We start from the raw sequence: 18,277 nt of genomic DNA, 5'->3' as shown, positions 1-18,277 counted from the left end.
TGAAAAAGTGAAAAAGATTTTTTTTTAAATGAGTTTGTCTAATCTTTTGTTTTAATTTCTGCTTCGTCTTGCACGCAGTTATGCATCTCCTGTCTGGACACATTTGAAATTTTCTGCTACACCAAGTGTGATTCTGATGCTCTCTGTGGTGTTTGTGTGCTCGGGTGTAGCTGCTGCTTGCAAATCCCACAACAGCAGCAGCCCACACAAACACATACATTTTTAGTAATATAGAGTTTCGAGCCAATGCAAACAGAGCTCACTGCAAACAGTCTGTGTGAGCCAACCGCTGCCTCCCTCCCTCCCTCCCTCCCTCCCTCCAACGGACTCCGCTGTAGTTAAGCATCTCTTATTGATGCCATTTCATATCAGCAAAAACAGCCTAATTAACCTCCTTCCCCTCTAAATCACCTCCCATCCATCTGCCTCCCTGTTTATGGAGACACGTTTCACTCAGGACATTGGTTCACATGCTCTGGGGCTTCATCACTTTGCCTTCACAAAAGGTCCATTAAAATGGCGCAGAGGCTCCGGATCAAACGGTTCTCGCTAAAACCGAGGGCTAGCAGCCAGTGGCACATTAAGGCTAATCAGCGTGCGGCCGCTCGGGGCTCGTAAACACAACTTCTTCTCCGGTATAGCTCAACAGGATTGGAAGCGCACAAACCCCAGAGCAAGAAAATTAAATACAAAGCAAAACCAGTAGCCGCAACAACGCTCCAAAACCACAGGCAGAAACTCAAGAGCATGGGAGTTTAAGTTAGACATACACAGAGTCAAGCATGCAATGCAGAAGCAGAGCTAACACTAAGTCAGAAATACATCTAAAAGTGCTCATATTATGCTCATTTTCAGGTTCATAATTGTATTTAGAGGTTATATCAGAATAGGTTTACATGGTTTAATTTTAAAAAAACACCATATTTTTGTTGTACTGCACATTGCTGCAGCTCCTCTTTTCACCCTGTGTGTTGAGCTCTCTGTTTTAGCTACAGAGTGAGACATCTCACTGATGTACCATCTTTGTTGGGAGTCGCACATGCTCAGTACCTAGGTAAGGACTACTAGCCAGTCAGAAGCAGAGTATGAGGGCGTGCCCTGACAGTACCTAGGTAAGGACTACTAGCCAGTCAGAAGCAGAGTATGAGGGCGTGCCCTGACAGTACCTAGGTAAGGACTACTAGCCAGTCAGAAGCAGAGTATGAGGGCGTGCCCTGACAGTACCTAGGTAAGGACTACTAGCCAGTCAGAAGCAGAGTATGAGGGCGTGCCCTGACAGTACCTAGGTAAGGACTACTAGCCAGTCAGAAGCAGAGTATGAGGGCGTGCCACGCTAGCAGCTAGGCGAGCATTTGCCAACTGTAGCAGGGACATTGCCTTCAAAAATGAATTCAACCCATGCCGCTCTTCTGTCCTCTGCGGCTGGGACACGATGGAGTGTTTTGTGCTCATCTTTACAGCCGACAACAGAACACCTTCCATGGTGCTTGGACATGGCGTCTCCTAAACCGGTGCTTGTCCCTGGCGGGTGGAGACATAGACACTGTACGTATGCTCTGATGGGAGGGGGTGGTGGGTGGGAATATTCAAATGTTTGGGCCGATGACGTAGAAAGCCGGGCCGATTTTGACCAGCTCACCAGGAGACTGAAGGCAGGACACATTCAGAAACTGTATCTCACTCAGAACACCATGGATGGATTGTATGTGTGTGGAAGCACCAGAGACACAAAATATATGAGTATGAATTTGGGCACTTTAAGTCTTGGCTGTGAAGTACAGATCTACAAGTCCCACGTCAAGTCCCCAGTAAACACCAACAAGTCCAGAGTCAAGACAGGAAAGTCCTACATCAATTGCCAAGTTAAGCCTGGGGACTACGGATGTAAATTAGCCCTGTGGCTATATTCCGGCGTGTTTACGTCTGTTTTTGTTGTTTCAATGCAGATGTTCATTAATGTGCATTGTCCCTATCAAATAAAGGATTAATAATAATAATAATAATAATAATAATAATAATAATAATAAGACTTGATACAGTAGTGCACAGAATCCCCATGGATACCACACACTGATCGCCTGGCGTTTTCTCAGAGCGCTTGTCTGTCCTTCGTGACATAGAGAAGGTCACGCTGTACATGCTTTTATTTTGACGTGATAACTGCAGCTCCTTGTATTCCTGCCACATTCAGAATCAACTTTCACGGCTACAACTGGTTCAGATTTATTTTTTCTGCTGCCAGGCTTTTCATGGGCATTAAAAATTTAGAATCAGTTTGGAGATTTCATTACTTGCTTTAAAAGCACAACTGTGAGTGGCCCCACAGTACATAAAGGACCTCTCCACACCCTGTGAGCCTGAATGCAATCTGAGATCATCTAGTCAGCTACTTCTTGCTGTTCCTGGGTCCAATTTTGGGACTAGAGGCGACCAAGCTCGCACTTCCTGTAGAGATACGATCATCTCCATCCGTATAGGTTCTGTCGCCCCCATGAGGAATTCTAAGTAATGACAACAAAACTGTCGGCGCGTCCACATGATACAAGCCTTCCCTGATCGTGCACAGCCCCCGCCATACAGTTGCTAGTAGCCAAGGAGGACACTGAGGATTAAACATGATGGATATACCATACCTATGCAGTCCTGGTTGTCGACATAGTGGACCTCGTTGACTCCGAGCCCCTCCCTCTGGTACAGCTCTTGCTCCTGGAATGCAAAGCAGACATTTCTAATGAGAATCCATAACGATATCGGCGGCGTGTAACACCATCCGTCTACTGAGGTCGACAGCGGCGGCGGCGGCGGCAATGACGACTGTGGTTCTGGCCGCAGGGCGTTCCAGCTCTCATTTAGACGAGGCGTTCTGCTATTACTCTTTCATGCAAAAATGAGCATCTTAAGGTTACGGCTTTCATGCTGGATGTTGCCAACAGATGTCTGCGTGCAAAACTTCTTCAAGTATGTAAATGAGGAGGTTTTAAGGTCACGTTTGAGGGGAAAAAAAGGCACTGATTGCTACAAGATGATCAAAATGAAAAACACAATCCAAAATATCATTTAAGTTTTAATGATGCTTTGCCACCAGAGATTTCTAAAGCGGAGTCTGCTCTGACAGGAGCTGGGTTTATCACTGCAGTACAAATCATTCTCAGACACTGGAAAAGCCAAGTAAGGCCTAGTTTTACAGACTGGCTGAAGTTAATGACAGACACGGCCTCATTTGAAGATCTTATTGCAAGACTGAATGATGGTAGGGGTAGATTCTACCAGGTCTGGTCTGGTCTCATTTCCTGCATTTTATTCTATTTGAACTGACTAGTGCTCCATAATTAATATTATCAAACCTAATTCGATCTCAGCCCCCCTATTATTTATGTGTTTTTAAAGAAAATTTTTTGGGCATTTTCGGCCTTTATTTTTGACAGGACAGATAAAGAAGGGGGAGGGAGAGAGAGGGAATAACATGCAGCAAAGGGCCGCAAGTCGGAGTTGAACCTGGGCCCGCTGCATCAAGGAGTAAACCTCTATATATGGGGGCACGCTCTACCAACTGAGCTATCCAGGAGCCCATTTGTATGCGTTTTAAAGGTCCCATGACATGGTGCTCTTTGGATGCTTTTATAGAGACCTTAGTGGTCCCCTAATACAGTATCTGAAGTCTCTTTTATATAGACCTTAGTGGTCCCCTAATACAGTATCTGTAGTCTCTTTTATATAGACCTTAGTGGTCCCCTAATACTGTATCTGAAGTCTCTTTTATATAGACCTTAGTGGTCCCCTAATACTGTATCTGAAGTCTCTTTTATATAGACCTTAGTGGTCCCCTAATACTGTATCTGAAGTCTCTTTTATATAGGCCTTAGTGGTCCCCTAATACTGTATCTGAAGTCTCTTTTATATAGGCCTTAGTGGTCCCCTAATACTGTATCTGAAGTCTCTTTTATATAGACCTTAGTGGTCCCCTAATACTGTATCTGAAGTCTCTTTTATATAGACCTTAGTGGTCCCCTAATACTGTATCTGAAGTCTCTTTTATATAGGCCTTAGTGGTCCCCTAATACTAATGCTGTTACATGTTGTTAAATGTGGTCCGTTTCTCACATGGAAAAACAATAAAAACTTTGATTATAAAAATAAAAAATAAAAAAGTTGTAATGATGCTTCGTGGTTAAAGATCCAATGTGTGGGAATTTCTCCCATCTAGCTAGCTTTGACCAGCCACTCAATAGGAAACCATTGTTTATTTTGGCCGGTGAGTGAAGCAAATCTAGCCACTTGCATATTTTACCAGCATTTGGCTGGTAGATTTGTGCCAATTTTGGACCCTGGCCTTCACGCTTCAAAAAGACGGTCTCTTGCTCTTTTCAATATCCTTTTTCTTTTTCTGGGTGAAGAAGAAGAAGAAGACTCCTGTTCCTGAAATTTGGATTTTGAATACATGCGGTCCTCCAATTTCCTTCTTCAAACTTGCCGGGGGCCGGGAAGCTACGATACCCATTAGCAGCATTAGCAGCAGCTGTGAGTTCATCATGTGACAGCGAAAACATGAAAGGCGGAGCAGTATGTCCTGTATGTCTCTTACCGGCTAACGTATTTCAATGTTGGAGCATGAATATGGAGCGTCTACTCCAGTTCATGCAAATGCAAATGTAAAATTTCAAGTCATTAGGAATACTTGGAGTTGATGGTGGAGGTAAATATTCATGAAAAAGGACAAGTTGGTGAACGGGCGACACAGATTTTGATAATGAACAACTAAACACGTTACACACTGGGCCTTTAAGAAGTTCAAAGTTCAAACAGACATGGCTTCAAGAATCGGCAGATTTTATTTCGTTAATGATGTGAAACGTTGGCTTCTGTAATTGAAGCAGAAACAATAGTGGCATTTCTTTCACAATTTATTTAATCAGAAACGTCCCGAACGCCTGCCAAGGCCGCCAACTGCCCAGCGTTGGCAGAGGTTTAAGCACTCGAGTGCCTTTCTAGTTCGTTATGCGAAGACCCAGAATTACAAGGGAAAAACTGGATATCGAGCATCATTATTTTCCATAACAGAGATTGGGAACGTTGTAGACTTGGACAGCGTCGGATTTCATGTCGCTAATGGTTGTTTTGGGTGCTTCAAATGTTTGTGATTGGAGAGTTTTTAAATCCTGAGTTAACTGAAAGAAACACACAACTTTCTACAGCATGTATCTGCAGCTGGGTGTTATCTAAAATGTATTTTTTTGTGTTAGGTAAACACCTTCAGAGGAGGTAATCATCCAGGTTTTTTTCTTCTTCTTTTTTCTGAAATAAACAGTAATCATCATAACGCATACTTTCAAAAGGGAAAAATCATGTTTTGGAATGAACCTCTCTCCTTTAATAAGTGATCAAAGTTTCTGTTTTTATGTTCAGAGATGTCAGAACGTTGACAAATTAATACTTCGGTTCAAAAATGCGACACATGCTCTTAGAAAATAAGTGCTTAGAATAAAAAAAAAAAAGCACTTATCAACTTATAAATCAGAAGTCCTGAGTCATTCCGAGATGTTTGCTTTGATTTGCCGGTGTCGGTAAGTGCTGGCTGATGGCTCGGAGGTTGATTTTATGTTTGGTTTTTTTTCCTCCCACAAATGGACACGAGGTGAACGACAGCTCTCACCTCTTTCAGTATCCGCTCATTGAAGAACTGCTGCAGTTTCTCGTTACAGTAGTTGATGCAGAACTGCTCGAAGCTGTTGTGTTCAAAGTACTCTGCAGGAGAGAAACGGAGACAGAGTTAAAGACGCTGCGCCAGGTCCCAATCAAAGGAAATCTGACAAGTTGCACTACTTTAGGGAATCATGCACGGTGTAGAGACGCTTTTTTGATGCCAGCATAACGTGCGTCAGTACAAAACAAACTGTCTTTCCAATAATGTCACTGATACAGCCGTTAAACGTGTTTATGTTATATTCATCTCTGCCAAAAAACAATAAAGGGATGTTTAACCCTCTGAGGTCTAAGGGCATTTTCATATATTTTCTTAAATTGACCTTTTTAAAGTATTTGCATATAACTGATCCCTGTGTGTTTCATGTCAAAATGTTCAGAACAAACTCAGCTTTCTGTAGAGTTATGCCAAATTTCTTTCTAGAGCAATGGGTAAACAGATAATTTGGCACTAAAGCTGAAACCTTGATGTTCTTAAAGTGCTCATATTATGCTCATTTTCAGGTTCATAATTGTATTTAGAGGTTATATCAGAATAGGTTTATGTGGTTTAATTTTCAAAAAACACCATATTTTTGTTGTACTGCTCATTGCTGCAGCTCGTCTTTTCACCCTGTGTGTTGAGCTCTCTGTTTTAGCTACAGAGTGAGACATCTCACTGCTGTACCATCTTTGTTGGGAGTCGCACATGCTCAGTAGCTAGATAAGGACTACTAGCCAGTCAGAAGCAGAGTATGAGGGCGAGCCCTGACAGTACCTAGATAAGGACTACTAGCCAGTCAGAAGCAGAGTATGAGGGCGTGCCCTGACAGTACCTAGGTAAGGACTACTAGCCAGTCAGAAGCAGAGTATGAGGGCGTGCCCTGACAGTACCTAGGTAAGGACTACTAGCCAGTCAGAAGCAGAGTATGAGGGCGTGCCCTGACAGTACCTAGGTAAGGACTACTAGCCAGTCAGAAGCAGAGTATGAGGGCGTGCCCTGACAGTACCTAGGTAAGGACTACTAGCCAGTCAGAAGCAGAGTATGAGGGCGTGTCCTGACAGTACCTAGGTAAGGACTACTAGCCAGTCAGAAGCAGAGTATGAGGGAGTGCTATGCTAGCAGCTAGGCGAGCATTATAACGTGTGTTCCAAAGTGACCCACGTCTGTCTCTGAAGTAAAGGCTGGACTACAATAGAGCTGTTTGGAGCAGTTGGTGAACAGGGTTTTCTGTTGGAGATGGTAAGTCCCTTTGGGGGGGACTTTGGGCTTTTTCACTTTGTAAACCTATAACATGCACAAAAAAGATATAAAACACAATAAAGAAAAGGGAAAAAAGCCAAACAGCATAATATAAGCACTTTAACTTATGATGAGTTGTACGGATTGTTTTGGTGCTTGAAATGAGTTTACCAAAGTATATATATATATATATATATATATATATATATATATATATATATATATATATATATATATATATATATATAAAATAGTAAATAAATGTCTGAAATGAAATTTTGTAATATCGCTTTTGTCAAACATCGTTTGGACGCGCCGATGCGTCTTTCGTCCTCAGAGGGTTAACTGGTAGAGTGGGACTCCTGAAAAGACCGTGAAGCTGCTTAATTTTAGCCGATACCAATCCTAAAATATGCCCGCACTTTTACTTTATAAATGTTATGGCAACAGTCATAGAAGGTTTTAAAGGATACCAACCGAAGCCAGCGATGTCCAGGACGCCGATGAAGTTGGCGGAGGAGTCGAAGGGGAAGCACTGGTTGACCCTGGTCACCACGTGGTCGAAAAGGCGGCTGTACACGGCCTTCGCCAGGGCGTCCCGAGCGTTGTTAGCCTGCTCCACTTTGAGTGGCACCCTGGAGACACACAGGGACAAAAAAAAAGGTCAGGGTCAATATCTAGAAAGTCTATATCGATCGCTCCGTTGCTGCCAGAAATTCAGCCAGATGTCCCTCTTTTCGGCCAGATGTCCGTCCCCTTCCTCTGTCTCTGTGTTGGTGTTCTAACCTCCGGTGGATTTGTGAGGACTATGGTTAAGTGGTCCTCAGATCTCTGCAGGGTGAATCCAGACAGCTAGCTAGACTATCTGACTGCAGCGATCTCGCTTAATACTGGACCAATGTCAAAGATTGTTGTTCCCATCAGTCACTTAGACACAAACATTGGGGGGAAAAAATGGTAGTTACACGTTAAGTTAATTCCCAACTTCAAGATTTATTCTGCAGTTTAACACTTTTGAGAAAATTGCCTAAATTGATAAATCAACATGAACCTGTCCCTGGGGATGAGATGAGTCTACTTATTCACCAACATTCAGTTTAAACACACGGTGTGTTCCAAGCAGATAATTGTGTTATTGACAGCCGCAGAGAAAGAAGAGATTGGGAGTGAAAGGCAGCGGCCGTAAAGAGGTGGCAGAAACCATAACCGGCAGCGAGCTCTGTGGAGCTATTGTAATTGCTTCTGACTGTGTGCGAGTGCACGGTTCAGTAGCGGCAGAGAAAAGGAGTGACCCGATCGCAGGGGCCAGATAAAATATAACCGCAATAATCTGCTGCGAGGCGCCGAGGCTTGAACTTTCTTCTTGGGGGCGTTGCCTCTGGACTTACTTTACTTCAGCTGCAGACTGCAGTGCACTCGAGGACACACATTCATCCATTCATTCATTCAACTTCTAGACTTCAGATCACTGAGGGGCGGCCCTCATTTACCATGTCATTGAGTCAAATTTACAAAGACAAAAACAGAACAACAACACAGAAAAATAGAAATATAATAAAAATAGAAAGACAATAAAACTGTGCATTGGAAAAAGGATTTGATGACTAAATTAGGATAATAAAGACGCAAAAGAAAATAAAATGTGAAGCAATTACAAGTACAAGTTTGCTGGTTTAAAACCAGATTTCTAAATTGTCTGAAAGGCACAAGTGAGTTGATTTTAAGGAAGTGCTGTAATTTGTTCTAGGAGCCGGGTGCACCGAAGTTAAAAGCAGAGTGGAACTCTCAAAGCTCAGAATAACCACTTCCAAAAACCCACCTCTCTCTCTCTCTCTGCAACAAATTATCTCCTCTGCACATACCTATTTAAGCCCCATGCAACATGACAGGGAACACCGAGGCCTGATCCCTGCAGGTGCCTCCGCGGTATTTCTCTAACACATTATGCTGTGATAGGACGACCCGCTGCGCGACGGCCGGGCCGACCCCCTACAGCTGCAATCTGTGATTCACTTCTGCACCTGCTCGCTGTGTGCATTCCCATCAGAATCCAACATGTGGAGGCTGTATGTATTCATACATGTGTCTCCCATTTACATTCATAAACAGCCATGTTGACCTGGCGCATACTTTCAGCCCGATACTAGGGCTGGGCGATAGGGAGAAAATCAAATATGATGATAGCCTTGACCAAATTCCTCGATGTCGATATTGCGGTGATATTGTAGGGTTGACTATTGGTGCTTTCACAAAATATCTTTACAATTAGATATTTGATAAAGAATCACCACTAATGTGGACATAGTGACTAAGTGGGTAAAGGCAAATAATACAACGGCTATAACAATTCAGAAAATGACATCACTTTACTGTAATGCAGCCTTTAAAACCAGGAAAAGACAACACTTAACATATTGCGACATCCCAAAATTAAAGACGATAACTAGTCTCATATCACGATAGCGATATAATATCGATAAATTGCCCAGCCCTACCCGATACATTTCAGAGCTCAATCTAATAATTCATTACAGTATGTGAATCCATAAACAACAGGCAATTGACAGGTGTGCTCATCTTTTGTTGCTATTTGCACATGTTAACAATTCTTAGATGCAGGTGCGTTGGGAAATATCACATCAGACTCTGCTTTTCTTCAGAATCAGCCACTCTTTCAGCATTTTAACACTATTTTAATACTTATCTTTGTTACGTTGAAATGTTATCTTCAATAAATTGTGATGCTGATATATATATATATATATATATATATATATATATATATATATATATAGTGCAGTTACGGTCATTCCCCGGCTGCAATGACGGTGCAGAGACTCGGAGAGAACAGATGCAGGAGTCTTGGAAACACTGACCAATCAGAGCAGACTGGGCTTTTTCAGTTGGGGTTCTTAAAGAGACAGGCGCTAAAACGGAGCGTTTTTTTTTTTCAAATATTACATTTATGATGTTCAAATAACAAAGACTAAATGTAAATGTGAAGTTGCTCTGTGCAGTTGGACAGAGTCACGGCCACAGAGCGGACCTTAAACCCTGACATCTTGCCCAGCAACACTTCCTCACCTTCACCCCTGCTCTCTCTCCACTCGTCGCCATGTTTAATTCATGCCGCCGGCTCCTCCGAGCTCCGCCAGAGGTTGTAATGTCGCGGCGAGGCCCTCTCATTTAAAAACCAAGAGGTCTAAAATGCCAGGGCAGCATACTTATCCAGGACATTAATAGTACAAGTAGCCTAATGTGTATTCCCTATGAGCGTGAGTGTTTTTCTCTCTCGCACGGTGTAATTACTGCTGTCGCCTTGTGTAGAAACGGTGCTCTCTGAAGACGCCTGCAGCTGCTCTCTCACTCCGTCCTCGAAGACACCACATGGGAGAAAAGTAGATTTGAAAATTGACTTTTCAGCCATCACAGGAATAAGATAAGATCAACTAAGATAAGATCAGATAGACTTTATTAATCCCACACTGGGGAAATTCCCTTGTTACAGCCACTCACTCATTTGTGCATTAAGCTTATCAACACTAACATGTAGGCTGACTGGGTTGTGCACACGTGTCATCGTGCAATATGTAGGTTATTGGGGTTATGCAATATGTTAGTGGAGCAATACATGGGCTGTTGGATTGTTCAATGTCTCATTGTGTACTGCATAGGTTATGTGGAAATGTGTAATTTGTGCAATATGTAGTAGGCTATTTGGGTTGTGCATTATGTCATTTGTGCAATACATAGGCTATTTAGGTTGTGCAATATGTTAGTTGTGCAATACTACGTAGGCTATTTGGGTTGTGCAATATGTTAGTTGTGCAATACTATGTAGGCTATTTGGGTTGTGCAATATGTTAGTTGTGCAATACTATGTAGGCTATTTAGGTTGTGCATTATGTCAGTGCATTGTGTCATTTGTGCAATATGTAAGCTATTGGGGTTGGGCAATATGTTAATTGTGCAATATCTCATTGTGCAAGGGCTGTGCTACACTTATTGCGGAGAATGCAGCCGACAGGTTTGTTCAATTAAAAACTGCCATTGAAAGGAGGAGTTAATGTGCTTACTATATAGGTATCTGTCTAACGTATATGAGAGCATGTTTTGTGTTGCATGAGAGTATGTGTTGAGCGATGCTGATTTTCTGTATTATACTGCGGAACGGACAAAGTCCAAACAAATTTCCCTTCGGGGACAATAAAGGATATCTTATCTTATTAGCCACTCAAAAGAAAACGCACACATCAGAATAAGACAAATACACATTAAATAGACATAGGAAATATGTACAAAACATCCGCTCTTGTTGTCTTGTGCGGTTTTATCTCGTGGTGTGTTCAGTGTTTTACCACAAGGACCACAAAGGAAATAAGCCTTCGGGCTTCATTGTGTTTTTATCCTCTGTGATTTCTGATGTCGGCCTACATAATTACTGCCGTGACGTGTCTTTTGTGGTTCTTTTTTTTTTTTTTTTTTTTTTTTTAATCATCAAATAAATCAAAACAAAGATTGCTTTGTTTAATTTATTTTAGACGTGCAGGAAGTAACTAAACACAATTATGTGCTGCAGAAAAATAGGCTTAACGACTTTTCTGTTCCGTTAATTATCTCACCCCTCATCCCTCAGACTTATCTTACAACCACTCGGATTTCTTTTTAAATTTGATGTTTTATTGTCTTATCATGATGATGATGATCTGTTTTTAAGTTAAGCACTTTGTGTTGCATTTTATGTATGAATTGTGCTGCATAAATAAAGTTCATCATATTATTATTATTATTATTATTATTATTATTATTGGAGAGGTCCAGGCTCGCAGGTTGGAGATAGAATGACATTTAGAAATGGTTCAAGAGAGAGCTTTATGGTAGAAAAGGATCCAAACATCTGAATTAAATAAAGGTAGACAAGTACTGGGTGAAATGTAAATGGATGTGCTGAGCCCACAGAAGTTACTGCGGCTTTGTTTAACGGCACGTCTGGCTGCCGGGTTGACGGACTAATCCCACCGCGACTCTCACAAGCTGTTAACCGCTGACGGAGTCGCTCTGATTGGCATCTTCCATTTTCTATTTTCCTTCCCACTCAGTCTCCCCCCTCTTACCGTCCCCTCGCTCTGTTGAAATTACACTCACGTTAAGCCCAGTTGAGACCAAAGATTCGCGACCAGACAAAACCGTTTTAGAACGTCATAGAGAAAAGTTGCAGCGGTCTGAACTGGTCAGTCTCAGCTCGACTCAAGATTTTGCTGCGACTCAGCTGTTCAAATCGCAGAGGCTGGTTTTACATTGTAAGAGACGTCTCCTGTTTCAACAGCCAATAGAGAAGTCAGCTGGTAGAGTCTCCAGAGGCTGGTTTTAGAACGTAAGAGACGTCTCCTGTTTTCAACAGCCAATCCAGTTTATTTTTATGTTACAAACAGCTGGTCAAAATGGCAGAGTTTTAGACAAAGGGGCTTTAGATGTTCCCTATTTTGAGTTTAAGTATCCTCGTACCCTGCCTGTTAACTATTTTCCCCTTTTTATCTGATACTCAGTTTTTTGATCACCAGCCAACATGGCTAGTAGATTTTTACCAGCCAATCAGATTTTACACTAGCCACGTTCATTTGTTCCCTAACTAGCTTTACTTTAATTTCAGCTCCACTGGTTTGTTTGGCTGTTTTCTGTTCGTCTTCTCCTTTCAACGTAGCTCGTAATCGCTAGGCACGTAGCCAAGGGTTGTCTGACACGTCACAACTTAGTGTTCACGGGAAATGTAGGATTAGTACCACAAGCAGTGTAGTCAGATAAAGATTACGTTTCCAAGGCAAAAAAACACACTAAACTGCCCAAATTCCCTAAATCTTGCCGCAAAATAGACCAATCTGGAAACAGTGACTGTTTGCATCGTTTCTTCAGCCGGATGATTCAAGGAGATGCTTCGCTTCATTCACCACCGGCCAAATTGGCTAGTAACTTTAAAACAGAGATCTTCAACAGGGGGTCCGGGGCCCCTAGGGGGTCCTCAGAGTTACTGCAGGGGAGTCACCAAATTATTTTTCATTTTTTGAAAGTTGAAATTAAAAAAAAGAAAATTTTAATCCAACATATAATTAGCATATATAAATCAGCCTAATGGTGAAAAAGAGACATTAATGATATGCCCTTTAGTAAGTTAGTCACAAAAGTAACCATCCACAGATACAGTTTCATCCTAAGGATTCACTCTGCCACATTTACTGTATGTTGTTTAACATTAAAACATGATTTATAAAAACATGTCAATTATTAATTCATAGCTTAATATTCTGTACACTAAAAAGGTATGTATAAAAAGGCTTCAGGCCGCTCACACATTATTGTAAACCCAGATTACTATGCAACTCAATTTTAAACAAAATATGTAGTAGGGGGTCCATACTCCATCTCTCTTTCAGTTAAGGGGTCCTAAGATATTATATTATCCAAAGATAATTTTTACCTGCATTTGGCGGGTTGGCAGGTGTCAATTTAAAGCCCTGACCATAAACCAAATAAACGTACGTATGAATGCCAACACCATAAGCCCATCATACACGTCTCTCCGCAGCACAAAGCTTCTTAGGAGCTCTCCAGAAAGTTCAGGTGCTTTCCCCATTTTCTACTGCAGACATCCAATCTGGCAAACCGGTTTATATGACATGTTTTGTATGGTGTGTCTTTCAGACCAATTCTAAACAATCTGGAGGGAGTCTAATAGAAGCGATATATAATCTGGAACTGAATGAGGCGCACCCTCACATCGTGTGACAGTTTTAATATTACTACAGATTCTGTCCCACTGCTCATCGACAATTGCTTTTAAGGATGAATCGTGCAGTGTATGTCTATGTGTGATATGCCTGTTTTGTTTCCGTGTTTACAGTCTTTTATTTATTTTTTTAAAACAACCATTTTATATATTTTTATAGTGACTTTTAGAGGCTCTTTTAAATGTAAGTATTTATTTATTTACCTTTTTTGCACTTTTGCTAATGTTTTGCACTGAAAGTACTGTATCCAAATACGTTGTACATGTACAATGACAATAAAGACTATTCTATTCTGGCTTGAGGATAATTAGCCCAGTACAAACAAGACCCTTTCCTCATAAGACAATGAAAATAGAAAGAATGATGAATACATTAATAAAATAACAAGAGAGTTGTAACTCTTGACACCCAAATCATATTTATAATGAGACCAACATGTGTAATGTGTCCCTGCAGATTCTCCACAACTGTTGGCTGGGAGCAGTCATTAAATTTTTCTTCGAGGACACTGTCAAGACCCGAGTGTGCCGCTAATAACAGCCCGAATACAAACAGTGCAACCTTTTATGTGTTTGTCTGCCACAGAAGGAAAATGAATGAGGTTGTTAATTCAAATCAAGTATCCTGTGACTTCTGAGTCTCTTCTAATGGTTCCAGACAGCGGCAGTGACTCCGTTTGTTGACTCGTAATTAGGTGACTCCGGTTAAAGTGCTTTCACAAAATGTTAAATGTGCATTTAGTAACAATTCTGTTTAAATTATTCCGAACTTTGTCATCTTGCAAATATATTCTTTTAGCCTGAGTCATGGCGACCTGACACGACTGCTCGACTACGGAAGGAGACACTTTCAGTCATTAGGGAAACCATCTGAATAATGAGTGCTTTTGTATGTGTGTGAGAGAGTGTGAGAGTGGCGGATCAACAGGATGTTGTTGTGATCAATGAGGAGTCCAGCGAGGTGTTCGTTTTGGAGTTTGCATGGACCTTTGCTTCTAGCATGGAGGAAGCTTTTTTTTGACCCAGGTTATTAAATTCCAACTCCTTCTAAATACCATCTCATAGCTAGGCCTATCGGCGCCGACTATTTGTTTTCATATTTGGCAGCTAAGGACACACACAGGATGGTCGTAGGAGGGCTTGGGATGCCCAAAAACAGGGCTAAACGGCTATCGTAAGCATCCACCATTGATGGCGAAGACGTTGTTACTTATTCCCATGAGAACGGAGGGTTGTGCTAAATATTATGAAGACTTGATGTATGCCAGTGGCCCATGATTTTTTATATGTATTTAACTGCATCTATAATATTTATGTCCCTGTAAAATATTTCCTTCGACTGGACGTAGTTAAAATGTGGCAGATCAGGAAGTAAAAGTGAGTTAGTGTGCAGACTTTAAAGGTCCCATATCATGGTCATTGTCAGGTTTATCCTGGTATTTTGGGTTTCTACTAGAACAAGTTTACATGCTTTAATGTTTAAAAACACATACTGTCTGTCTGAATATACCTGTATTCACCATCTGTCTGAAACGCTCCGTTTAACACCTGTCTCTTTAAGCCCCTTAAGTCTGCTCTGATAGGTCAATGTCTATAGATCTTCTGCATCTGCGCTCTCTGAGTCTCTGCACAGTCATTGCATCCGGGGAGTGACTGTAACAGCACAAGTAGCGCCACTTTCTACCTATGTATATAGTTGTGACATCACAAACGTACAGGAAGTCCTGACTGCTCATTTAAAGGCAGTTTTTGACTACGTATGTGTGCATTTCTCTGTGGATTGATTGTGTTGATACTTTCACGCTATATATATATATATATATATATATATATATATATATATATATATATATATATATATATATATATATACTTCAACCTGCTTTCTAATACTAATACCAAACTGCACTTTAAAATGTAACTGTCATTCTTTTTTTAGTTTTGCCTTTTATATTCAATTGAATTTTCAATTTGTTCAATAAAATGTTGGAAATGATTTACTTTCATTTGTTTTAAATTCAACAAGCAATCTGATGTATTTTAGCAGAATACTGAAAGCAGCAGAACTGAGTACTATGTTTATTTATCGCAAGTAATATCGTTATTGCGACATTCAACAGTGTTATCACATATTATCCCTATATCGTGCAGCCCTAATACAAATGTAATTCCTAGAGAAAGTGAGCAGGGTTGTGCCGTTTAAAACAGTAAGGCGTCAACAAAAACGGTACAATACGCACAATGTGTATATGAATGTCACTTACTTAGAAAAAAATGAATTAAAATGAATCAGTAATGAAATGACACAATGTCCTTTTTTTGAAGCAAACATCGTTCCAACTTTAATTTTGCTGCTGATGTTCTTGTCAATTAATTTTAAATATGCCCAAAACAAAGGAGCAGGAGTAGTCTAGCTGCTAATTTGTGTATCAAAACGAAATTAAAATTTGAGGATAAATGCCCAGAAACACTTCTTTTTGAAATGAGTTTTTATCTGATGTTAATAAACCTGAATCAAATCTGGAGATCAGTGCCATAAACAGCCCTGTTCTCTTCCTTTGTATCTCTTCATCAGTTTCTTACTGCTCTCCCTCAGTTACACTCTCTCTCAATTAACTCTGTCCTTCTTCAACGTCTCCTCTTCCTCACCTCCATTCTCCTTTAATGAGCGCGTTAACATGCACACAAAACAAACTCCTTCACGCGGAGGATTCAGGATTTACTCTCCGTTTCAATTTGGAGAAACCCGGTTACTTTGTTTTAATCTGCTTTACTGTCACGGCACATGATTAGATTTCTGTTTCCCAAAGTATACGGAGCAGAAAATAACACGCAAATAAAAGAAACAAAAAGACCAATAACCAATTTAAATTCTCTATCGGTCTAAATCCAATCTCCCTCCCACTCTTTATCCACCTCCCCTCTCTCAGTCACACACACGGAGCCGTCTGCACTCCCGCTTCCATAACTCAGACACACGAATAACCGGCGCAGGTGATGCAGCCAGCTGGCGGGAGTCCAACCCGCAGCCTCCTTTTAAATTCACCTGCAGGTCTCATTTTATCCACTTTTACCAAATCAAAGCACGAATCCGTGAACTGTTCATATAAATAAGGTACGGAACAGACTTGGCTGTGTTGCCACTTGCCCTTTGCCATAACGAAAGCTTTAACATCTGCTGCTCTAAATTCTTGAGGTCTGGTGGCTCTTATGTGGGAGAAGCTCACTCAGGAAATAATGAGTTTTGAAACCGAAAAAAACTGTTTAACACAAGCAGCGGCAGCCACCATCCTGAAGGTGGGGACGCGGACACGAGACAGCCGCCTACACACCACATCACAGTGATCACGACAGCAATGAATGCTTTCCCCATCATGTATCGTAAAGACCGTAGTCATTTTTGAGTTGGAGACCTAATTTCTATGTTCATAGTAGCATTAAACTTTTGTGACTCCGGAGGGAGAAAGCTTGTATGTGTAAAGTCTGACAGATGTCCTCAAGTGATGGCACTTGAGTCAGCGGTGGGCTCGCTACCATTGCGTCAAAAAGCGCCGCTTGGTCAGGTGCCTCTGGCGTTTGTTATTGATGCAAAAAGTCTCCTTTAGCGTCATATTTAGACGCGCTTGGTTGGGACTCTTGGTGTCACTTTTTGACGCTCTGGGTCGGGAAGTATGGGGCCCAAGAACGGGACAGTTAGGTTTAGGAAAAAGATGGTGGGTGGGGTTACAAAATGTTTGTTTCAGTGACACGCGGGACAAGACCAGGACACGAACCCCCGGACTGCTGGGTGAAAGTCCTGTGTTGTCGGTCTTTCATACTACTCTCTACTGTGGACAATTTTGTTGAACAAAATCCAAATTTCTGATATAGAAACTTTTTGAAAATGGGTCAAATTTGACCCGAGGACAACATGAAAGTTAAAAGAAGCTAATTTAAATAGTGTTATACACTGTCAGGTGTCCCTTTTTGCTACAAATGATGCGAACGATGTTCACTTCGCTATCTATGGTTTAAAGAGGATCCTCTTTTTGAGACAGACATCATTTCAAAGGACCAGTCTTACTTTTATATCATAACATGTTGTTTCTATCGACCGTTGTAAAAGTGATCTATCTGAAAAAGTTCGTACCAAATTACATCAACTATTACCGCCACTAATAATACAACTGTCGTGCCAGAAAATGAAGGTTGCATTTCCCATAAAACTCAATAGTTTTATTGTGCAGCTTCCTGTCAGCCCTCCTCCTCCCTAAAGGAATTTTTCCATCCCTTCAACCATCTGCCGTCGCCAGAAAGTCTGCCGCCTCCTTGTGCAAAAACGATCTTTTGCTTTCTCAGTCAAAAGGTTTTTCTTTTTGGCATTTATGGAGAGAATAAACATGTTAGAAGGGAATTTTCCCGTCAGATTTTTTCATTCCTCCCACCATCTGCCACCAGCAGAAACTCTGAAAGCGGTTGCTCCGTTTGCTCTGGAAGAACAGCGCACTCTTCCGCACTAAAATGCAGATCTTCCACATCCAACCTGCTGGACATACAGTACATAAAATGCAGAATGGAGAATTTCAGTAGGGAGA

The 18,277-nt window shown here is 41.3% G+C and overlaps 1 protein-coding gene across 1 annotated transcript in view; it reads right to left on the bottom strand.

The window, feature by feature from the left end:
- myo6a (myosin VIa) overlaps positions 1-18,277 on the bottom strand; it is a 190,548-nt gene that overhangs the window by 78,699 nt on the left and 93,572 nt on the right. Inside the window, exons 13-15 of the mRNA XM_039781369.1 lie at positions 7,400-7,557; positions 5,651-5,742; positions 2,634-2,706 (exon numbers count right to left, since the gene is read on the bottom strand). Coding sequence (XP_039637303.1) covers positions 2,634-2,706; positions 5,651-5,742; positions 7,400-7,557 — 323 coding nt within the window. The remainder of the gene's footprint in view (positions 1-2,633; positions 2,707-5,650; positions 5,743-7,399; positions 7,558-18,277) is intronic.

Source organism: Perca fluviatilis, chromosome 18, assembly GCF_010015445.1.
Source record: "Perca fluviatilis chromosome 18, GENO_Pfluv_1.0, whole genome shotgun sequence".
Classification (NCBI taxonomy): Eukaryota; Metazoa; Chordata; class Actinopteri; order Perciformes; family Percidae; genus Perca; species Perca fluviatilis.
This window is presented reverse-complemented; position numbering and strand designations above follow the sequence as displayed.